At 53.1% G+C, this 24,479-nt stretch overlaps 1 protein-coding gene across 1 annotated transcript in view; it reads right to left on the bottom strand.

Annotated features, from left to right (window-relative positions):
• The window catches only part of COL27A1 (collagen type XXVII alpha 1 chain), a 1,169,012-nt gene that overhangs the window by 125,755 nt on the left and 1,018,778 nt on the right, over positions 1-24,479 (bottom strand). The window contains exons 48-49 of the mRNA XM_069236924.1: positions 22,339-22,446; positions 6,147-6,254 (exon numbers count right to left, since the gene is read on the bottom strand). Of these exons, the coding sequence (XP_069093025.1) occupies positions 6,147-6,254; positions 22,339-22,446 (216 nt within the window). The remainder of the gene's footprint in view (positions 1-6,146; positions 6,255-22,338; positions 22,447-24,479) is intronic.

The raw sequence follows: 24,479 nt of genomic DNA, 5'->3' as shown, positions 1-24,479 counted from the left end.
AATCCTTTGTTCTGCCTTCCCCTGCCTGAGCTGGTCAGGCAGCAGGAGGGCAGAAACCTGTCTGAGGGGTGGCAGCAGTGAGGGCTGCCTGGAAAACCCCGGATCACTGGCAGGAGCAATACTGGGGGGCCTCTATGGAGCCCCTAGAGTGCATGGAGTCATGCAATCAATACTTGCAACAGTATTGGGGTATGATTCCAACATGCTTGATAACAAACATGCCCTGATTTGGAGTTTACATTATGTAACTGGACACAGGTACCGTCCTGTGTCCAGTACACATGTAAAACTGCTTCCCCGCACTTATGAAGTCCAGTGCAGGGACCTGTGCTCTGCGCTTTGAGCTCGAATGGCCTACCATAGGGGTGAGTTGCAGTGACCTGGTGCGGTGACCTGTGGTGAAAGGGTGCATGCACCATTTCACACAGGCTTCAATGGCGGCCTGCAGACACATTTTGCTTGGGCTCCCCATGGGTGGCACAATACATGCTGCAGCCCATGGGGAACCCCTGGTGTTCCAATGCCCCGGGTACCTAAGTACGATATACCAAGGAGTTAAAAGGGGACACCAGTATGCCATTTGTGAAGTTTAGAAAGCTCATAGGCAACCACATTTGGAGTGAGAGAGCACAATCACTGGAGTCCTGGTCAGCTAGATCCCTGTAAAAACAGTCTAAGCACAATGATAGTAGGTAAAAAGTGGGGGTAACCATGCCAAAAAGAGGGCACTTTCTTACAGCTGTGATGCTCCCTGCGTGCACCTCCTCCAGATGGGGTTGTAATGGACCATGCTCTGTACCTTCTCCAGATGTGCCTAAAATGCTCCATGTTGTGCAGCTCCTCCGGAGGTTGCTGTAACGCTCCATGTTCTGTACCTCCCCCAGATGTGGCTGTAACGCTCCATGTTCTGCACCACCTCCAGATGTGGCTGTAATGCTCCCTGTTATGCACCTCCTCCAGAGGTGGCTGTAATGCTCCATGTTCTGTACCTCCTCCAGATGTGGCTGTAACGCTCCATGTTCTGCACCACCTCCAGATCAGACATGGCTGTAATGCTCACTGTTGTACACCTCCTCCGGACGTGGCTGTAATGCTCTATGTTGTGCGCCTCCTCAGGACGTGGCTGTAACGCTCCCTGTTGTGCACCTCCTTTGGACATGGCTGTAACGCTCCCTGTTGTGCACGTCCTCTGGATGTGGCTTTAACGCTCCATATAGTGCCCCTCCTCCGGGGGTGGATGTAACGCTCTATGTTGTGCACCTTATCCAGACGTGGCTGTAACGCTCCATGTTGTGCACCTCCTCTGGACATGGCTGTAATGCTCCATGTTGTGCACCTCCCCTGGACATGGCTGTAACGCTCCCTGTTGTGCACCTCCTCCGGACGTGGCTGTAACGCTCCCTGTTGTGCACCTCCTCCACATGTAGCTGTAACACTCCATGTTCTATACCTCTTCCAGATGTGGCTGTAACACTCCCTGTGTGCACCTGCTCCAGATGTGGCTGTAATAGTCCTTGTTGTGCACCTCCTGTAGATGTGACTGTATTGTTCCATGTTGTGCACCTCCTTCGGATGTGGCTGTAACGCTTCCTGTTATGCACCTCCTCGGACGTGGCTGTAATGCTCCCTGTTGTGCACCTCCTCTGGACATGGCTGTAACGCTCCCTGTTGTACACCTACTCCGGATGTGGCTGTAAGTCTCCATCATATGGCTTTAATGCTCCATGTTGTGCACCTCCTCCGGATGTGACTGTAACACTCCCTGTTGTGCTCCGCCTCCGCATGTGCCTGTAACACTACCTGTTGTGCACCTCCTCAGGATGTGGCTGTAAGTCTCCATCATATGGCTGTAATGCTCCATGTTGTGCACCTCCTCCGGATGTGGCTGTAACACTCCCTGTTGTGCTCCGCCTCCGCATGTGGCTGTAACACTACCTGTTGTGCACCTCCTCTGGACGTGGTTGTAACGCTCCCTACTCTGCACCTCCTCTGGACGTGGCTGAAACGCTCCCTGTTGCGCACCTCCTCTGGACATGGCTGTAATGCTCCCTATTGTGCACCTCCTTTGGAGGTGGCTGTAACGCTCTATGTTGTGCACCTTCTCCAGACGTGGCTGTAACGCCCCCTGTTGTGCACCTCCTTCAGACGTGGCTATAACGCCCCCTGTTGTGCATCTACTCTGGATGTGGCTGTAATGCTCCCTGTTGTGCATCTACTTTGGATGTGGCTGTAACGCTCCCTGTTGTGCACCTCCTTCAGATGTGGCTGTAACGCTCCATGTTGTGTACCTCCTCCGGACATGGCTGTAATGCTCCCTGTTGTGCACCTCCTTCAGATGTAGTTGTAACGCTCCATGTTGTGTACCTCCTCCAGACGTGGCTGTAACGCTCCATGTTGTGCACCGCCTCCAGATGTGGCTGTAACTCTCCATGTTGTGCACCTCCCCTGGACGTGGCTGTAACGCTCCATGTTGTGCACCTCCTCTGGACGTGGCTATAGCGCTCCATGTTGTGCACCTCCTCCGGACGTGGCTGTAACGCGCCCGTAATGCTCCCTGTTGTGCACCTCCTCAGGACGTGGCTGTAACACTCCATGTTGTGCACCTCCTCTGGACGTGGCTGTAACGCTCCCTGTTGTGCACCTCCTCCGGATGTGGCTTCAACACTCCCTGTTGTGCACGTCCTCTGGACGAGGCTGTAACGTTCCATGTTGTGCACCTCCTCTCAACGTGGCTGTAACACTCCCTGTTGTGCACCTCCTCCGGACATGGCTGTAACGCTCCCTGTTGTGCACCTCCCTCGGACGTGGCTGTAACGCTCCATGTTTTGCACCTCCTCTGTACGTGGCTGTAACGCTCCCTGTTGTGCACCTCCTCCGGACGTGGATGTAATGCTCCCTGTTGTGCACCTCCTCCAGACGTGGCTGTAACACTCCCTGTTGTGCACCTCCTCCGGACATGGCTATAACGCTCCCTGTTGTGCACCTCCTTCGGACGTGGCTGTAACGCTCCATGTTGTGCACCTCCTCTGGACGTGGCTGTAATGCTCCCTGTTGTGCACCTCCTCCGGACGTGGATGTAATGCTCCCTGTTGTGCACCTCCTCCAGACGTGGCTGTAACGCTCCATGTTGTGCACCTCCTCTGGACGTGGCTGTAATGCTCCCTGTTGTGCACCTCCTCAGAACGTGGCTGTAACACTCCATGTTGTGCACCTCCTCTGGACGTGGCTGTAACGCTCCCTGTTGTGCACCTCCTCCAGACATGGCTGTAACGCTCCCTGTTGTGCACCTCCTCAGTACGTGGCTGTAACGCTCCATGTTGTGCACCTCCTCCGGATGTGGCTGTAACGCTCCCTGTTGTGCACCTCCTCAGGACGTGGCTGTAACGCTCCATGTTGTGCACCTCCTCCGGATGTGGCTGTAACGCTCCCTGTTGTGCACCTCCTCAGGACGTGGCTGTAACGCTCCATTTTGTGCACTTCCTTCAGATGTCTGCCTTGGTGACACTAGTTAGATGACACACCCACATAAGAGCTGTAAAGTTTGGAAGCTGTGAACTGCACCAGACTATAAAGGACAACTGAAAGTCATTGAGTACCTCAGGCGTGATAGAGGCATCTGTCACGATCAGTTTGGAGTGACTGATGCACTTCTCGTCTTATGTTAATTATACAAGACTCTGTGATCCAACTAAGTTAGTCTGGGAGCTTTACCCAGTGGTTTCTAGATGCAAGAGTTGTGCCAGCACTCTTCACCCCAGCACGCTGACTCTGACACTGCTTCCTTCTCGGTTATGCGCTTTGGAGGATTAGACAAGGCTCTTTTAGAGGCACAGGGTGTCCCCAACTAGGAGTTAGTTTTGCCTAACGGTGAAAAATGTGCCTCACTGGCCAACCCAGCTTCCTACAAGGACAATCAATTATTGTCCCCTATAATGGTCATGTGCTGTTCCTAGTTTTAATTAGGGTTTACAAAATGTCTGTGCTTCACAAATGTATGTATGGATGTATTAATGGATGTATGTATGGATGTATGTATTGGTGTATGGATGCATGTATGTATGTATGGATGCGTGTATGGACATATGCATCGATGCATGTATGGGATGTATGTAAGCATGTAGATATGTATGTATGTGTATGTATGTGCCACTTCTATAGCTCAAACTTTGCGAAAGGGCAGCGGAGCGCTGTAACGCATTAAGGTCCAGCATAAGGCCAGCGAGTGCAGGAGAGGTCGCTGGCGATGCCCACCCTGGTCAGTCTGTGTCCTCCATGTATGTCGGCTGTATGTTGCATGAAGTTGGCCCTGGGTCACAGATGCACTCTACTGATGAAACCCTGTAATATGATGGGCATAGCTGGTATTGCATGATGGTAGTGAAACATGTTAATAAAAAGGCGTGCATACCATCAGACATGTATTACACTAGAGACTGGGAGGGGCATAAGGCACCCTCTTGGGAGGAGAGCGGAATCCGCACAAAACAAAGGAAGCCTGTTGTGGGAATGATGGACTTCTGTGTGCGAACACTGAGCTATAAACACTGGGTATGTGACGGTGAAATGTCTGCTGTTCAGAAACTGAAAAAAGATGCTTCAGACAAAATACTGCATTAATGAAACGCACTCAGAGTTGGCATTTGAGAGATCATTTGTGCCCAAAGCTGGAGGCCTCCTGGTGTCTTGTGCTAGTTGGTGCCAAAGTAGAGTCGCTGCGGTGGCCACTGCATGCCCCGAGCTGTGCGCAGGGACCCCACTGCCTGTGTGGGTGAAGCTTCTGAGCTCATGCGGTCCAAGGCGTGGGCAGGTGCAGTGGGTGGAACCTGTCTGATCCAGTGAGCTCCATCAATGGAGTTAACAGCAGCACTGCATTAAGAGCCTCTAAGACTTGTCCAGCTTCTGCCTTCTCACCTGTGATTGTAAAACGCCTATTATTTAAGTTTCCATTCTGTCCCTTCCAAATAGAAACTCAGCTGTAACTAAGGCGTCTGGTTTTATGGCATTTCGTTTTTGGACATTTACAATCTGTATTTATCCATATTTATTTTTTGCAAATTTTTTATGTATTTATTTTGTGTTTAGTGTAAACATAACGCTGCAATGAGTATATTTCCACATTTATTTAACCAATAAAAGATTATTCACATTTGAATGTTGAATGGGTACTGGAACTTTCCACGCAATGAAATAGTTTGAAAACATCTAGAATGTAGAAGAGCCCGAGCACCTGGGCATCTACAGTCATTTAAACTCCTTTAGAACATCTTTTTTTCTTTTTTAACTCCCTGCCTGTCAGTCTGCACGGCTACAGACTGACCCTCCACCCATGACTGACTGTAGCGAGAACTGTCAAAGGTAAGCGCTCCTTTCAGTATTTTTCCACATTTAAAAATAAATACAGACAGGAAAATAAATTGGTTTCTGTAGTTATCTATCTGTAAAAATCAGTAAAAACAGAAGCCACTGAGCCTTAATAGTAACATAAGCGAAGGCTTCTACACAGACCAGGCAGAATGGAAGAAACAAAATAGAGGGGCCTGCAGAATGTCCTTTGAAGAATGATAAACCATGTGAACTTGCAATCCAGGGTCCTTTAACTACATACAGCTTTTCAGGCAATGTTTAGGGGTTTATGCTGAAACATCTACCATTTGCCACCATTTGTTCAAAAGCTTTCTTCGGAAAGATTAGTCCCAATTCCCTGCCTTACACACCACAACGTGCACACATCCGGACCCAACACTAGATGGCAGGCGTATGCAGCGCATGTGAATCTACAGCCTCTCAGGCCATCGAACATTTCTCTCCGACCCTCTCAGTACATTGTATTTGCTTAGAGGGAGAGCTGCTATTCTCCAAGAAGAGCTGGGCTTGTTCCCTTCGCTCACAGCCCCCACCTTATCTGACTTGGGTGGTTACGTCCCACCAGCTTTAAAGCTCACAGACACCACAGTATTTGCGTTTTGGGAGGCTAATGCTGTGTGATGTAGTGTTCTTTAAAGAAGTGTCTTCAACTGTTTCCTAGACCGCGGCAGCGTTGGGACAGTCCTGATGGATGCAAGGATGTTGTTACAGATCCTCAGTGCAAACATGGAAAAACGCACTACATGGAATACATGGAATAAAAGCACAGGAGGACCACTTACCGGCTGCCCCTTGCGTCCCGGGTCTCCTTGGCTTCCAGGCACCCCCATTCCGCCCTCAGGTCCTCGCGTTCCAGTGGGGCCAGCCTGGCCGGGCAATCCTCTCTCACCCTAAAAACATGGATTCATAAATGTTCTAATGAAATATACACAAGACTACCACAAATGGCATCTTCGGTGGGTGGAGAAATGTCAGATCTGGGACATGAAGACTGTACCCCACCTCAGCCCACGCCTCCCCCCTTGGGCTTCCGGGGTGTTCCTTCAATCAATCGATTTGTAGAGTGCTCCTTATCACCCGTAAAGGTATCTAGGTGCTAGCGGGGTCCAATTGATTAGCCAAATGGCCAAGTCTTCTGGGACGTTCGGAACTCTAGAGGATACGGGTGGGTCTGGAGATGAAAGGGCAGCTCGTATCCTTAAGCTTGCCAATGAATGCGCTCCTGGTGACATCACACCTAAAAGACTTCAAGCCGTGAAAACCACGGCCACAAGCGCAGACAGGCACTGGGGACACACAGTGGACATGTTCACATGCCCGAGAAACAGAGCAGCATATTTACAAGAAAGTGGCGCAACAGCTCTGATGCGCCGCTTAGCTTGGGTCGCCCTGCGCCCCCCTAAAGCCACCATGGTAGTGCTGTACTTACTATACAGTGCACCATGGTGCACGTTAGCACAATAGTGTCATAATTTATTACGCTATTGTGGTGCTTTGCTGGATTAGCGCAAGTCCAGCAAAGCACAGGGAGGCTCAAAGGTTATTATGGGAGCGTCACCTTAACTTCTGCCCCGAGCAGGCGTTAAAAATGATGGAAAAAATGGCGTAGCGAAATCTTGTAAATTTCACTGCTCCATTTTTTTGGCCTCCCTGGGTGGGAACGTCCCCCTTGTATACATTAGACCTGGCGCAGATATAATGTGGCGCTAGTGTTTACAAAGTGGCGCAATGCAACCCCCCACTTTATCCATACTGGAACCCCAAGGACCCTACTGAATGACTATTGGAACACGGGGGCCCCCACTGAATCATTACTGGAACCCGGGGACCCCCACTGATTCACTATTGGAACATGGGGGCCCCCACTGAATCATTACTGGAACCCGGGGACCCCCCACTGAATCACTATTGGAACACAGGGACCCCCACTGAATCACTATTGGAATACAGGGACCCCCACTGAATCACTATTGGAACACAGGGACCCCCACTTAATCATTACTGGAAGCCACGGCCCTCACTGAATCACTATTGGAACACGGGGGCCCCTACTGAATCATTACTAGAACCCCAGGAACCCCACTGAATCACTATTGGAACACGGGGGCCCCTACTGAATCATTACTAGAACCCCAGGAACCCCACTGAATCACTATTGGAACACAGGGGCCCCCACTGAATCTTTACTGAAACCCAGGGACCCCCACTGAATCATTACTAGAACCCAGGGACCCCCACTGAATCATTACTGGAACCCAGGGACCCCCACTGAATCAATGTGTGGGCCTCTAAGGGTGGCATAGTCCCCGCTGCAGGCCTGGGAGCGCCTCTTTAGTGCCCCTGCCCAGGGTTCTAAGGTTCCAGGGGCACCATACCAGGGATGTGCAGGGCTGCTTAAGTGTTTTCCGGTTGGGTTACCATTGTCATTTGCCTCGTTCTTAGGGAAACAGCACTGGCACTTGGGGTCTGGTTAGCAGGGACTCACTGCACATCAGTGTGTGTGACCACAAAGTGTGGGTGACCATGCCAAAAAGGGGCACTTTCCTACACCTATGGTGCCAGAGAGGTTCAGGAATATCGGAGACACAGTCCTATTCCTGTGTGTGGGGGGGGCTGTGATCCCACCTGAGACGATGTTTAAGATCCCTGTGTGTGGGGGGGGGGCGGCTATGATCCCACTTGAGACAATGTTTAAGATCCCTGTGTGGGGGGGGGGGCGGCTATGATCCCACCTGAGACGATGTTTAAGATCCCTGTGTGGGGGGGGGGGCGGCTATGATCCCACCTGAGACGATGTTTAAGATCCCTGTGTGTGGGGGGGCTGTGATCCCACCTGAGACAATGTTTAAGATCCCTGTGTGTGGGGGAGGGGCGGCTGTGATCCCACCTGAGACGATGTTTAAGATCCCTGTGTGTTGGGTGGGAGGTGGTTGTGATCCCAACTGAGACAATGTTTAAGATCCCTGTGTGTGGAGGGGGAGGCGGTTGTGATCCCACCTGAGACGATGTTTAAGATCCCTGTGTGTGGGGGGGGGTGTGATCCCACCTGAGACGATGTTTAAGATCCCTGTGTGTGGGGGGCTGTGATCCCACCTGAGACGATGTTTAAGATCCCTGTGTGTTGGGGGGGCGGCTGTGATCCCAACTGAGACGATGTTTAAGATCCCTGTGTGTTTTTGGGGTGGGTGATCCCACCTGAGACGATGTTTAAGATCCATGTGTGTGGGGGAGGGGCGGCTGTGATCACACCTGAGATGATGTTTAAGATCCCTGTGTGTGGGGGGGGGGGGCTGTGATCCCACCTGAGACGATATTTAAGATGCCTGTGTGGGGGGGGCTGTGATCCCACCTGAGACGATGTTTAAGATCCCTGTGTGTGGGGGAGGGGCGGCTGTGATCCCACCTGAGACGATGTTTAAGATCCTTGTGTGTGGGGGGAGGCGGCTGTGATCCCACCTGAGACGATGTTTAAGATCCCTGTGTGGGGGGGCTGTGATCCCACCTGAGACGATGTTTAAGATCCCTGTGTGGGGGGGGCTGTGATCCCACCTGAGACGATGTTTAAGATCCCTGTATGTGTGGGGGGTAACTGTGATCCCACCTCAGACGATGTTTCAGATCCCTGTGTGGGGGGGGGTGGCTGTGATCCCACCTTAGACGATGTTTAAGATCCCTGTGTGTGGGGGAGGGGCGGCTGTGATCCCACCTGAGACGATGTTCAAGATCCTTGTGTGTGGGGGGAGGCGGCTGTGATCCCACCTGAGACGATGTTTAAGATCCCTGTGTGGGGGGGGCTGTGATCCCACCTGAGACGATGTTTAAGATCCCTGTGTGGGGGTGGCTGTGATCCCACCTGAGATGATGTTTAAGATCCCTGTGTGTGGGGGGGGCTGTGATCCCACCTGAGACGATGCTTAAGATCCCTGTGTGTTGGGGGGGCGGCTGTGATCCTAACTGAGACGATGTTTAAGATCCCTGTGTGTTTTGGGGGGGTGATCCCACCTGAGACGATGTTTAAGATCCCTGTGTGTGGGGGGGGGCTGTGATCCCACCTGAGACGATCTTTAAGATGCCTGTGTGGGGGGGCTGTGATCCCACCTGAGACGATGTTTAAGATCCCTGTGTGTGGGGGAGGGGCGGCTGTGATCCCACCTGAGACGATGTTTAAGATCCTTGTGTGTGGGGGGAGGCGGCTGTGATCCCACCTGAGACGATGTTTAAGATCCCTGTGTGGGGGGGCTGTGATCCCACCTGAGACGATGTTTAAGATCCCTGTGTGGGGGGGGGGCTGTGATCCCACCTGAGACGATGTTTAAGATTCTTGTGTGTGGGGGGGAGGCGGCTGTGATCCCACCTGAGATGATGTTTAAGATCCCTGTGTGGGGGGGCTGTGATCCCACCTGAGACGATGTTTAAGATCCCTGTGTAGGGGGGGCTGTGATCCCACCTGAAACAATGTTTAAGATCCCTGTGTGTGGGGGGCGGCTGTGATCCCACCTGAGACGATGTTTAAGATCCCTGTGTGTGTGGGGGGCTGTAATCCCACCTGAGACGATGTTTATGATCCCTGTTTTGGGGGGGTGGCTGTTATCCTACCTGAGACGATGTTTAAGATCCCTGTGTGGGGGGGCTGTGACCCCACCTGAGACGATGTTTAAGATCCCTGTGTGTGGGGGAGGGGCGGCTGTGATCCCACCTGAGACGATGTTTAAGATCCCTGTGTTTGGGGGGGAGGCGGTTGTGATCCCTCCTGAGATGATGTTTAAGATCCCTGTGTGTGTGGGGGGGCTGTGATCCCACCTGAGATGATGTTTAAGATCCCTGTGTGTTGGGGGGGTGATCCCACCTGAGACAATGTTTAAGATCCCTGTTTGTGTGTGGGGGGGCGGCTGTGATCCCACCTGAGACAATGTTTAAGATCCCTGTGTGTGGGGGAGGGGGGGCTGTGATTCCACCTGAGACGATGTTTAAGATCCCTGTGTGTTGGGGGGGGGGGCGGCTGTGATCCCACATGAGACGATGTTTAAGATCCCTGTGTGTTTTAGGGGGGGGCGGCTGTGATCCCACCTGAGACGATGTTTAAGATCCTTGTGTGTTGGGGGGGGATGATCCCACCTGAGACGATGTTTAAGATCCCTGTGTGTGTGTGGGGGTGGCTATGATCCCACCTGAGACGATGTTTAAGATCCTTGTGTGTGTGGGGGGGGGCTGTGATCCCACCTGAGACGGTGTTTAAGATCCCTGTGTGTGGTGGTGCTGTGATCCCACCTGAGACGATGTTTAAGATCCCTGTGTGTGGGGGGGGCTGTGACCCCACCTGAGACGATGTTTAAGATCCCTGTGTTTGGGGGAGGGGCGGCTGTGATCCCACCTGAGACGATGTTTAAGATCGCTGTGTGGGGGGGGGCTGTGATCCCACCTGAGACGATGTTTAAGATCCCTGTGTGTTGGGGGCTGTGATCCCACCTGAGACGATGTTTAAGATCCCTGTTTTTGTGGGGAGGCGGCTGTGATCCCTCCTGAGATGATGTTTAAGATCCCTGTGTGTTTTGGGGGGAGTGATCCCACCAGAGACAATGTTTAAGGTCCCTGTGTGTGGGGGAGGGGCGGCTGTGATCCCACCTGAGACGATGTTTAAGATCCATGTGTGTGTGGGGGGCGGCTGTGATCCCACCTGAGGCGATGTTTAAGATCCCTGTGTGTGGGGGGGGGGCTGCGATCCCACCTGAGACGATGTTTAAGATCCCTGTGTGTGTTGGGGGCTGTGATCCCACCTGAGGCGATGTTTAAGATCCCTGTGTGTGGGGGGGGGCTGTGATCCCACCTGAGACGATGTTTAAGATCCCTGCGTGTTGGGGGGTGATCCCACCTGAGGTGATGTTTAAGATCCCTGTGGTTGGGGGGGAGGGCGGCTGTGATCCCACCTGAGATGATGTTTAAGATCCCTGTGTGTGGGGGAGGGGCAGCTGTGGTCCCACCTGAGGCGATGTTTAAGATCCCTGTGTGGGGGGGCTGTGATCCCACCTGAGACGATGTTTAAGATCCCTGTGGGGGGGCTGTGATCCCACCTGAGACGATGTTTAAGATATCTGTGTGGGGGGGGGGAGGCGGCTGTGATCCTACCTGAGACGATGTTTAAGATCCCTGTGTGGGGGGGGCTGTGATCCCACCTGAGACGATGTTTAAGATCCCTGTGTGTGGGGGGGAGGCGGCTGTGATCCTACCTGAGACGATGTTTAAGATCCCTGTGTGGGGGGGGCTGTGACCCCACCTGAGACGATGTTTAAGATCCCTGTGTGTGGGGCAGAGGCGGCTGTGATCCCACCTGAGACGATGTTTAAGATCCCTGTGTGTTGGGGGGGGGGTGATCCCACCTGAGACGATGTTTAAGATCCCTGTGTGGTGGGGGGGGTGATCCCACCTGAGACGATGTTTAAGATCCCTGTTTGTGTGGGGGGGGGGGCGGCTGTGATCCCACCTGAGACGATGTTTAAGATCCCTGTGTGTGTTGGAGGGGGGTGTGATCCCACCTGAGACGATGTTTAAGATCCCTGTTTGTGTGGGGGGGCGGCTGTGATCCCACCTGAGACGATGTTTAAGATCCCTGTGTGTGGGGGAGGGGCGGCTGTGGTCCCACCTGAGACGATGTTTAAGATCCCTGTGTGTGGGGGAGGGGTGGCTGTGGTCCCACCTGAGACGATGTTTAAGATCCCTGTTTGTGGGAGAGGGGCGGCTGTGGTCCCACCTGAGGCGATGTTTAAGATCCCTGTGTGGGGGGGGCTGTGATCCCACCTGAGACGATGTTTAAGATCCCTGTGTGGGGGGGGGGGCTGTGATCCCACCTGAGACGATGTTTAAGATCCCTGTGTGTGGGGTGGAGGCGGCTGTGATCCTACCTGAGACGATGTTTAAGATCAATGTGTGGGGGGGGGCTGTGACCCCACCTGAGACGATGTTTAAGATCCCTGTGTGTGTGGGGCTGTGATCCCACCTGAGACGATGTTTAAGATCCCTGTGTGTTGGGGGGGGGTGATCCCACCTGAGACGATGTTTGAGATCCCTGTGTGTGGGGGGCGTCTGTGATCCCACCTGAGACGATGTTTAAGATCTCTGTATGTGGGGGAGGGGCGGCTATGGTCCCACCTGAGGCGATGTTTAAGATCCCTGTGTGTGGGGGGGCTGTGATCCCACCTGAAACGATGTTTAAGATCACTGTGTGGGGGGGCTGTGATTCCACCTGAGACGATGTTTAAGATCCCTGTGTGTGGGGGGAGGCGGCTGTGATCCTACCTGAGACGATGTTTAAGATCCCTGTGTGGGGGGGGCTGTGACCCCACCTGAGACGATGTTTAAGATCCCTGTGTGGGGGGGAGGGGCGGCTGTGATCCCACCTGAGATGATGTTTAAGATCCCTGTGTGTTGGGGGGGGGGTGATCCCACCTGAGACGATGTTTAAAATCCCTGTGTGTTGGGGGGGGGTGATCCCACCTGAGACGATGTTTAAGATCCCTGTTTGTGTGGGGGGGTGGCTGTGATCCCACCTGAGACGATGTTTAAGATCCCTGTGTGTGTTGGGGGGGGTGTGATCCCACCTGAGACGATGTTTAAGATCCCTGTGTGTGTTGGGGGGTGTGTGATCGCACCTGAGACGATCTTTAAGATCCCTGTGTGGGGGGGGCTGTGATCCCACCTGAGACGATGTTTAAGATCCCTGTGTGTTTGGGGGTGATCCCACCTGAGACGATGTTTAAGATCCCTGTGTGTGGGGGGGAGGCGGCTGTGATCCCACCTGAGACGATGTTTAAGATCCCTGTGTGTGTTGGGGCAGCTGTGATCCCACCTAAGACGATGTTTAAGATCCCTGTGTGTTGGGGGGCGGGGGTGATCCCACCTGAGACGATGTTTAAGATCCCTGTGTGTTGGGGGGGGTGGGTGTTCCCACCTGAGACGATGTTTAAGATCCCTGTGTGTGGGGGGGAGGCGTCTGTGATCCCACCTGAGACGATTTTTAAGATCCCTGTGTGGGGGGGGCTGTGACCCCACCTGAGACGATGTTTAAGATCCCTGTGTGTGGGGGAGGGGCGGCTGTGATCCCACCTGAGACGATGTTTAAGATCCCTGTGTGTTGGGGGGGTGATCCCACCTGAGACGATGTTTAAGATCCCTGTGTGTGGGGGGGGAGGCGGCTGTGATCCCACCTGAGACGATGTTTAAGATCCCTGTGTGTGTTGGGGGGTGTGTGATCGCACCTGAGACGATCTTTAAGATCCCTGTGTGGGGGGGGGCTGTGATCCCACCTGAGACGATGTTTAAGATCCCTGTGTGTGTTGGGGGGTGTGTGATCGCACCTGAGACGATCTTTAAGATCCCTGTGTGTGGGGGTGGCTATGATCCCACCTGAGACGATCTTTAAGATCCCTGTGTGTGGGGGGAGGCGGCTGTGATCCCACCTGAGACGATGTTTAAGATCCCTGTGTGTTGGGGGGGGGGGGTGTTCCCACCTGAGACGATCTTTAAGATGCCTGTGTGTGGGGGGCGTCTGTGATCCCACCTGAGACGATGTTTAAGATCCCTGTGTGTTGGGGGGCGGGGGTGATCCCACCTGAGACGATGTTTAAGATCCCTGTGTGTGGGGGGGGGGGGCTGTGATCCCACCTGAGACGATGTTTAAGATCCCTATGTGTTGGGGGGGTGATCCCACCTGAGACGATGTTTAAGATCCCTGTGTGTTGGGGGGGGGGTGATCCCACCTGAGACGATGTTTAAGATCCCTGTGTGTGGGGGGGGGGGGCTGTGTTCCCACCTGAGACGATGTTTAAGATCCCTGTGTGTGGGGGGGGCTGTGATCCCACCTGAGACGATGTTTAAGATCCCTGTGTGTGGGGGGGGCTGTGATCCCACCTGAGACAATGTTTAACATCCCTGTGTGTGGGGGGGGCTGTGATCCCACATGAGATGATGTTTAAGATCCCTGTGTGTTGGGTGGTGCACCTGTGTGGGGGAGCAGGGCTGAGCCTCGAGTTTGTTCTCTGTATTTTTCTTCTCAGTATTTTCAAGGGCAGAGGACATTGTGTGTCACAACCAGGGAGTTTCCAGGTGTACAGAAGAGACACGGACACATTACTACCCAGGTACCTGCGCGCGAGTATTGCGATACTGAGGATTATGTCAGTCTCTGTGGGAATCTTTTTCATTGCCACAGTCTGAGGGGAGGGCGGGCTGGGCTGTATTTATGTATTACGTATGAGTGACCTCAAAGAAATGGTTTGTGTTTATTTCGCTTCATGGGGGCATCACCAAACATGATAAATAAAGTAACAGCACATAGATCTTGCATCAAGGCGCTACAAGACCCAGCCTTGGAATGAAGTTGTTGCAGATCTCGCTTATGCCCATGGATGTACTGCATGGAGGGGGGGAGGGCAAGCTCTCTCATGGAGGGCGGAGGCACCTTTACCTCCTGCACCTCGTGGAGGGGAGGGTGGGGGCAGAGTATGCCCCCTCCTCAGCCCTGCCAAGTTGCACGCATCTTGAGTTAGAATAACGCTTTCCTAATCATGTGTCCTCATTGCGCCAAGGTGTGAGAATGTCACACAATGTTTGGCACTTCGCAAAGCTGCACAGAATGTACAAGTTTAAATAATACACCCAAACATGTGCCTTTTGTGTCACAACTCGCCGCAGTCTGTGCCGCTTCTAGCAGCTGTGGTTGCTGCTGAGGAGCAGGTAACAGGTGAAGTGCATGTTTTTTGTATTAAGTTACACAGCATGGCTGAGGCACTCACACAGTTGAGACACTCTCACAGTTGAGGCACTCACGGCTGAGGCACTCTCACAGTTGAGGCACTCTCACAGTTGAGGCACTCCCACAGTTGAGGCACTCACGGCTGAGGCACTCACACAGTTGAGGCACTCACACAGTTGAGGCACTCTCACAGTTGAGGCACTCACGGCTGAGGCACTCACACAGTTGAGGCACTCTCACAGTTGAGGCACTCTCACAGTTGAGGCACTCATGGCTGAGGCACTCACACAGTTGAGGCACTCTCACAGTTGAGGCACTCTCACGGCTGAGGCACTATCACGGCTGAGGCACTCTCACAGTTGAGGCACTCTCACGGCTGAGTCACTCTCACGGCTGAGGCACTCTCATGTGTGAAACACTCTCATGGCTGAGGCACTCTCATGTCTGAGACACTCTCATGGCTGAGGCACTCTCACAGCTGAGACACTCACAGCTGAGGCACTCAAAGCTGAGGCACTCTCACAGCTGAGGCACTCTCACGGCTGAGGCACTCTCACGGCTGAGACACTGTCACAGCTGAGACACTCTCAGCTGAGGCACTCTCACAGCTGAGGCACTCCCACATCTGAGGCACGCTCACACCTGAGGCACTCCTACAGGCACTCCCACATCTGAGGCACTCTCACGCCTGAGGCACTCCCACATCTGAGGCACTCTCACGCTCCCACATCTGAGGCACTCTCACGCCTGAGGCACTCCCACATCTGAGGCACTCTCACGCCTGAGGCGCTATCTCTGCCTCTTGGTGAGAGTTGACTGGCCCTTCCTCTGTTGTTTGCCATCATGGTTTGGTCATGGACATGCCTTATGCAGTTAGTAGCCCCGGCCCACCCAGTCTGGAAGGAACTCACCTAAAGTAACGACCACCAGTCGCGGGATGATCACCTCTGGGCACATCCAGGCCCCCAACCATTAGGGGGTTCACCTCACGGTCCAGAGATGAAAGTAACGCACACCGCTTCCTAAAGCTGCGGCTCCCCAGGCTGTTTGCTGCAGTGTGAATATATCCATGAAAAGGGAGCGCTTCCTCACTCGGCTCTAAGCGCTATAGTTCCCTGTGTCTCTACTATTCAATGTAAGAAAGGATTTGGCGTCACGAGCAGAGCCACTGACCTTAGAAGTGGAGATCCAGGCGCTATCCTCGGCCTGGGCCCAATGTCCTGTGATTCCCCCACCTGAAAAATGAGTTTGTCTTTATGTAATGTAACTGCAGCTCATGTGAAGTGCTTCGACACCTTAGGTCAAGTTAGCGCTATACAAAAACGCAGTTTTGGTATTTTTTCTGATCCATGATATAAAAAGCAGTATAATATAACATTAAACAAAATAAACCGAATGGATCAGGCACTATTCTCGTCATGGACACAAAGGGCCGGATTTAAAAGGCCCTAGCGCCTTCTTGAGCCAGACTAGCGTCATTTTTTCGCTAATGTGGCTCAAGGAGGCAATTTTTGCTGCGCCATATTTCCAAAGTGGCCCAATGCAAGTATTGCGCCACTTTGCGCCTGCGTCAGGCATAACGTATGCAACGGGGTCGTTCTGGCGATAGGAGGCCCAATAAAATGGCGCAGTGAAATCTAGAAGGTTTTACTGCGCCATGTTTGGTATCATTTTTAACACCTGCTCAAAGCAGCCATTAAAGTGCTGCACCCACTTCAATCAACGCACCTCCCTGCACTTTGCTCCACTAGCATCAACATGTTTTACACTAGTGGAGCAAAGCGCCACAATAGCATAAAAAAGTAGGCGCTATTGGCCTAAAAAGCGCCTTAGCGCACCGTATTGTAAATACGGCGCAACCATGGTGTCGTTCGGTGGCGTGGGGGGCGCAGGTTCTTGTAAATCTCAGCATCAGCGCTAGGTCCCTTGTTTGCTGTAAAACAACAGAGGACAAAGGACCACAGCCCTGAGGTGCCTCGTTCTACAGCCCTTCAGCCCTATGCTCTCAGGTCACCAGCAAGGCCCAGTTTCATCTTTTTGTTTAACTCAGAATCTTGTAATTTCCACACAAGAGCGTCAGTGCTGGGAGCAGCACAAGTGCTGATATAACAATGGCACTGATTACAAAGATCTTGTGTCAATGCTTACTGTGCATAGTGCTGTAGAAGGCTTTGCAGGACTCTGTGTGTGAGACGTGTGTGATCCCTCCTATGATCTCAGTGAGCCGTGGATGTGTCCAAACTACACAGTGCAGGTCGACAACTCCTTCACCTTATCACATTACAGGGTCTCTACTTCCGACAAAGTGTTCCTCAAAGTGTCACGCATTAAGGCTTGAAATGTCAAACATAGTCAGGCGACGTCCATGAACATGTCACATATAAACAAACTGAGAACTTGGCAGCTATGCCTCCTGCACCTCGTGGAGGGGGGAGAGGGGTAGGGTCCTCCTGGACCTCATGGAGGGGAGGAGAGGGGTAGGGTCCCTCCTGCACCTCGTGGAGGGGGGAGAGGGGTAGGGTCCCTCCTGCACCTCGTGGAGGGGAAGGAGAGGGGTAGGGTCCCTCCTGCACCTCGTGGAGGGGGGGAGAGGGGTAGGGTCCCTCCTGCACCTCATGGAGGGGAGAAGAGGGGTAGGGTCCCTCCTGCACCTCGTGGAGGGGGGAGAGGGGTAGGGTCTCTCCTGCACCTCGTGGAGGGGAGGAGAGGGGTAGGGTCCCTCCTGCACCTCGTGGAGGGGGGAGAGGGGTAGGGTCCTCCTGGACCTCGTGGAGGGGAGGAGAGGGGTAGGGTCCCTCCTGCACCTCGTGGAGGGGGGAGAGGGGTAGGGTCCCTCCTGCACCTCGTGGAGGGGAAGGAGAGGGGTAGGGTCCCTCCTGCACCTCGTGGAGGGGGGGAGAGGGGTAGGGTCCCTCCTGCACCTCATGGAGGGGAGAAGAGGGGTAGGGTCCCTCCTGCACCTCGTGGAGGGGGGAGAGGGGTAGGGTCCCTCCTGCACCTCGTGGAGGGGAGGAGAGGGGTAGGGTCCCTCCTGCACCTCGTGGAGGGGGGAGAGGGGTAGGGTCCCTCCTGCACCTCGTGGAGGGGAGGAGAGGGGTAGGGTCCCTCCTGCACCTCGTGGAGGGGGGAGAGGGGTAGGGTCCCTCCTGCACCTCGTGGAGGGGGGGAGAGGGGTAGGGTCCTCCTGGACCTCGTGGAGGGGAGGAGAGGGGTAGGGTCCCTCCTGCACCTCGTGGAGGGGAGGAGAGGGGTAGGGTCCCTCCTGCACCTCGTGGAGGGGGGAGAGGGGTAGGGTCCTCCTGGACCTCGTGGAGGGGAGGAGAGGGGTAGGGTCCCTCCTGCACCTCGTGGAGGGGGGAGAGGGGTAGGGTCCCTCCTGCACCTCGTGGAGGGGGGAGATGGGTAGGGTCCTCCTGGACCTCGTGGAGGGGAGGAGAGGGGTAGGGTCCCTCCTGCACCTCGTGGAGGGAGGAGAGGGGTAGGGTCCCTCCTGCACCTCGTGGAGGGGAGGAGAGGGGTAGGGTCCCTCCTGCACCTCGTGGAGGGGGGAGATGGGTAGGGTCCTCCTGGACCTCGTGGAGGGGAGGAGAGGGGTAGGTTCCCTCCTGCACCTCGTGGAGGGGGGAGAGGGGTAGGGTCCCTCCTGCACCTCGTGGAGGGGAAGGAGAGGGGTAGGGTCCCTCCTGCACCTCGTGGAGGGGGGGAGAGGGGTAGGGTCCCTCCTGCACCTCATGGAGGGGAGAAGAGGGGTAGGGTCCCTCTGCACCTCGTGGAGAGGAGGAGAGGGGTAGGGTCCCTCCTGCACCTCGTGGAGGGGGGTAGGGTCCCTCCTGCACCTCGTGGAGGGGAGGGTAGAACCTCTGGGTTAAGGAGGAAAGTACTCAGCTGCAGTCCCAGCATCAGCCACCAGAGGGCAGCAGAGGATCACAGATGGGGTTCAGTGCGCTCTTGCACACGTGGGGGCTGAAGTGCAGCTAGAAATCTGTATCAGATACACAAGTGCTCAGCTGCAGTGACGGTAGCAGCCACCAGATGGGAGCAGAGGATCACAGATGGGGCTCAGTGGGCCCTTGCACATGTCTTGCTCTAGTCGTGGCAGTGAGAGGAATGTTTGACCCTTGACATCTATCTACGTGTCATCCATGGGAATGCTCCACCCTTGACCTCTATTCATGTCAGTAAAAGGGATATTTATCTATTCATGTAAATGATGGGCTTGTTTGATCTTTGACTTCTAATTATGTCAGTGATGGGATTGTTTGAACTTTGTAGGAAACTGGGTTCTGGTTGCAGAACCCCTCCCCCCACACACATTTTGCCTTGTTTTTGATGCAACTTTGACTGAAGTGCACTGGGTTCCTGCTAACCAGGTACCCCCGCGCCAGTGTTCCTTCCCCAAAACAAGGCACCTGGTCACTTGATCCCTGAGTGACCTGGCCCTTCAGCCCCCTATCAGTCCCTAGTAAATGGTACTCCTGGGCATGGGTACTGAAGCGGGCCCCTCAGAGTGGCAGCACAACTCGTGCCATTCTGAGGGACCCAGCACCAACCTTATGCAGACTGCCATTGCAGGCTGCATGACAAGGTGCTTCCAAAATTAAAAACACAACATGGCACACAGCCTGTGTGCCAGGTCCCCTAAACACTGCATGTAATATATGTAAGTCACCCCTCTAGCAGGCCTTACGGCTGTGAGGCTGGGTGCATTATATTACCTGTGAAGGCACATATGCATGAGCAAGTATGCCCTTTTATGTCTTTGTTGATTACTAGACACAGTAAGTGTACACGGAACCCATTTCAAATGCATGTGCTGGAGACTGGTCACTACGAGTTCCCCAGCTACATGATGGGTTCTCTGAATCCTGAAATGTTTGGTATCAAACATCTCAGAATAATGAACCCTCACTGACCCCAGTGATGGATTTATTAACAAATGCACATAGAGGCACCTTAGAGTTGCCCCTGTAAACCTACCAACTACTAGTGTGTTCACTGACTGGTCCTGAGCAGTTCAGCCACCACAGAGGCGTTTCTGCCCCCCGAGGTGAGAGCCAGCACTCCCGAGGACCTGAGACAAAAGCCTGCTCTGGGCAGAGGTGAGACCTCCTCTCCCAGGCAGGATGGACACTCCAGGACGGGGAGCTTCGAAGGCCTGGCCGCCTTTGCAATGTGACCCAGATCACTTTAGATGGCCGAGATGACCCACCCCCCTGTCCTGACCCCACTGCTGGTGCAGCACAGCTGGGAAAATGCGTTACATTAGGCGGAGTACCCACTTCATGCCAGTCCCTTCCCTAAGGTGGACGAGCTGAAGAGGACACTACTTTTTCAACTCCTCCATCTTGCTAGGAAACACTCCTAAATTGAGTATTTAGGTGGCACCCCTGAACCCTAGAACTCAGATTTCAACAACCTAAGAAGATCCGGACAAAGAAGAGCTGCACCTGTGGAAGAGGAAAAGAAGAAGCAGCTGACCTGGAACCAGACCCTCCGGCCTGCCTGCTGACCTCGAAGGATCCTGCATACAAAGCCAACTTATCCAGCCTTCAATAAAGACTCAAGTCTCCGGTGGGCAGTGGACTTGCCCTGCAAAACTACACTCCAAAAACTCTTCAGCTTCTGGCCCCCAGAAACCCGACACCAGAAGTGACCACTGCGCCTTGACCCGAGGTGAAGCCAACCAACGGTGCCAACGAGGGGTCCCCAGCTGCTCAGAGACCGAGTCCAGTGTGGTCTCACCCATTATGGACTCTTCTGAGATGCCTGCAGCCTCTGCACACAGGCCTGCTCTCCCACAGGCTTGTGGAGAGAGAAAATCCAGCGCCTCCAGCAACCACTGCAGCCGTTACCCCTGGCCCCAGCTGAGGTGGGTCATCGGTGCCAACAACATCTTCCGGCTCCCAAGAGCTCGAATCCACCCGGGGTCCACCCCTACTGCACTCCCCGACGACGCCTGCAGCCTCAACACACAGGACCCCCTGACCGCGAGTGCTCCCGGACGTGAAAACCCGATGCCTAAAGACAACCCTGCATCCGTCGCCCCTGGGCACAGGAGAAGAGGGCCAAAGGTGCGCCTACATCCCGAGCATCCCAAGTCTACTACCTGCTTGCTGTCCCTGACTGGCTTCCTAGCCAGAGCCCACAGTCTTTCTTCATGAGGACCAAACTCCCGTAGGAAACCATTGGGCACCCAACGCCTTACTGCACCTCTGCACCCTGCCGCCCCAGCGCTGCCCGGTGTAACCTGCTGGTGTGGTTCTGACCAGTGCCCAGTACCTACCTTAACTCCCTAGATGGGCTTTGTAAGTCATTGTTAACCCCGTGGTTGAACATAGGATACTATTGAGATAACTCTGAAAATTGCACTTTGTCTATTTGAGAAACTGTAAAGTGTTTATGCTTAAACCTCTACTTCCCTGATTACAAAGTTCCTGGGTTTGAAACATAAACAAAAATAATTGTTATTTTTCTAAGCTGGTCTCAGATGTATTCTTGGAGTGTGTGTCTCATTTATTGATAATCTGTGAGTACAACAAATGCTTAGCACTGCCCTCTGATAAGCCTACTGCTCGACCACACTACCATGAATAGAGCATTAGTCCTGTCTACTTCTGCCTCTGCAAACCAACTGGGGGTCCACTGGACTCTCTGCACAGTGAACTTCATTTTAGTGCATCATATAGAGAGCCAGCGTCCTACAATCTTTGACTTCTGTTCATGTGGCAGTGATGGGAATGTTTGACCCTTGGCCTCTAGTCATGTGGCAGTGATGGGAATGTTTGACCCTTGACCTCTAGTCATGTCAGTGATGGGAATGTTTGACCCTTGACCTCTTGTCATGTGGCAGTGATGGGAATGTTTGACCCTTGACCTCTAGTCATGTGGCAATGATGGGAATGTTTGACCCTTGACCTCTAGTCATGTGGCAATGATGGGAATGTTTGACCCTTGACCTCTAGTCATGTCAGTGATGGGAATGTTTGACCCTTGATCTCTTGTCATGTGGCAGAGATGGGAATGTTTGACTCTTGATCTCTTTTCTCCTGTCAGTGATGGGAATGTTTGACCCTTGACCTCCAGTTGTGTCAGTGAGTGGAATGCTGGCTTAGATTCTCCACTGGTGGTTGTTCTCAGCGTGAGGCCAGGTTTTCAGATGTTTTGCACAGACCGAGCTTTGGTCAGCGGGGTCCGCATGAAACCTAAAACCATTGTAAACAGATACTTACCCTCATTCCTGGCGATCCCTGAGGCCCCGGTAACCCTGGTCCACCACTGCTGCCCCTTTTTCCTGACATTCCAGCTGGGCCAATGTCACCATCGTCTCCCTGCTCTCCCTAAAAAAGAGAAACAGCGTTAAACACAGAGAGTGTGAGTTTTACTGCTAGTGAGGTGAAGCAATGACCCCCCCTTTCACCTGCTTCAGCCGTGGGATGTATGTGAACCTCTCCCCCCACACCCACCCTCTGCACCCAAAAACTCATTCACGAGGCAGCACCAAGACGGGAGGAGTGACAGCAAGTCTGGGAATCTTTTTTAAACTTTGCATCCAGGAAACTGGGAACAATTAAAAATGTGATAATAAAGCTGAGTAAAGCTCTCTGTGTCCTTGTACATGTATCAGTCCATGCCTCGCTCTCTGTGTGTCTCTGTACATGTAATAAATACTCCATGCCTCGCACTGTGTGTGTCTCTGTACATGTAATAAATACTCTGTGCCTCACTCTCTGTGTGTCCTTGTATATGTAATAAATACCCTGTGCCTCGCTCTCTGTCTGTCTCTGTACATGTAATAAATACTCTGTGCCTCACTCTCTGTGTGCCCTTGTACATGTAATAAATACTCTGTGCCTTGCTCTGTGTGCCTCTGCACATGTAATAAATACTCCATGCCTCACACTCTGTGTATCCTTGTATATGTAATAAATACTTTGTGCCTCGCTCTCTGTGTGTCTCTGTACACGTGATTAATACTCTGTGCCTCGCTCTCTGTGTGTCCTTGTACATGTAATAAACACTCTGTACCTCTCTCTATGTGTGTCCTTGTACATGTAATAAATACTCTGGGTCTCGCTATCTGTGTGCCCTTGTACATGCAATAAATACTCTGTGCCTCGCTCTCTGTGTGCCCTTGTACATGTAATAAATACTCTGTGCCTTGCTCTGTGTGTGTCTGTGCACATGTAATAAATACTCCGGCCCGTATTTATACTCCGTTTGCGCCGAATTAGCGTCGTTTTTTTCGACGCAAATTCGGCGCAAAACTAACGCCATATTTATACTTTGGCGTTAGACGCGTCTAGCGCCAAAGTATGGGCAAAGAGCGTAATTTTTTAGCGTGAACGCCTTCCTTGCGTTAATGAGATGCAAGGAAGGCGTTCCCGTCTAAAAAAATGACGGCGACGCAAATGCGTCGTATTTATACTCCCGGGCAAAAATCACGCCCGGGAGGTGGCGGGTCAAAAAACCCCGCATTTGCGCCACTTTTTAACGCCTGGGTCAGGGTAGGCGTTAAGGGGCCTGTGGGCTCAAAATGAGCCCACAGGTGCCCTCCCCTGCCCCCAGGGACCCCCCCTGCCACCCCTGCCCACCCCAGGAGGACACCCAAGGATGGAGGGACCCACCCCAGGGACATTCAGGTAAGTTCACGTAAGTATAATTTTTTATATTTTTAAATTTTTTTTGGGTGGCATAGGGGGGCCTTATTTGTGCCCCCCTACATGCCACTATGCCCAATGACCATGCCCAGGGGACATAAGTCCCCTGGGCATGGCCATTGGGCAAGGGGGCATGACTTCTGTCTTCACTAAGACAGGAGTCATTTAAATGGAGTCTGGGCGTCGAAAAAATGGCGCAAATCGGGTTAAGACGATTTTTTAGCGTCAACCCGACTTGCGCCATTTTAAGACGCCCTAGCGCCATTTTCCCCCTACGCCGGCGCTGCCTGGTCTACGTGGTTTTTTTCCACGCACACCAGGCAGCGCCGGTCTGCTTGCGCCGGCTAACGCCATTCCATAAATACGGCGCCCGCATGGCGCTTCGGAATGGCGTTAGACGGCGCTAAATTTTTTGACGCTAAACTGCGTTAGCGCAGTTTAGCGTCAAAAAGTATAAATATGGGCCTCCATGCCTTGCTCTCTGTGTGTCCTTGTATATGTAATAAATACTCTGTACCTCGCTCTTTGTGTGTCCTTGTACATGAAACAAAATACTCCATGCCTCGCACTCTGTGTGTCCTTGTATATGTAATAAATACTCTGTGCCTTGCTCTCTGTGTGTCCTTGTACATGTAATAAATACTCTGTGCCTCACTCTCTGTGTGTCCTTGTACAAGTAATAAATACTCTGTGCCTCGCTCTCTGTGTGCCTT

This window comes from Pleurodeles waltl, chromosome 6 (assembly GCF_031143425.1).
Source record: "Pleurodeles waltl isolate 20211129_DDA chromosome 6, aPleWal1.hap1.20221129, whole genome shotgun sequence".
Classification (NCBI taxonomy): Eukaryota; Metazoa; Chordata; class Amphibia; order Caudata; family Salamandridae; genus Pleurodeles; species Pleurodeles waltl.
Note: the sequence above shows the minus strand (reverse complement) of the source record. Positions and strands in the feature narration are given on the sequence as shown.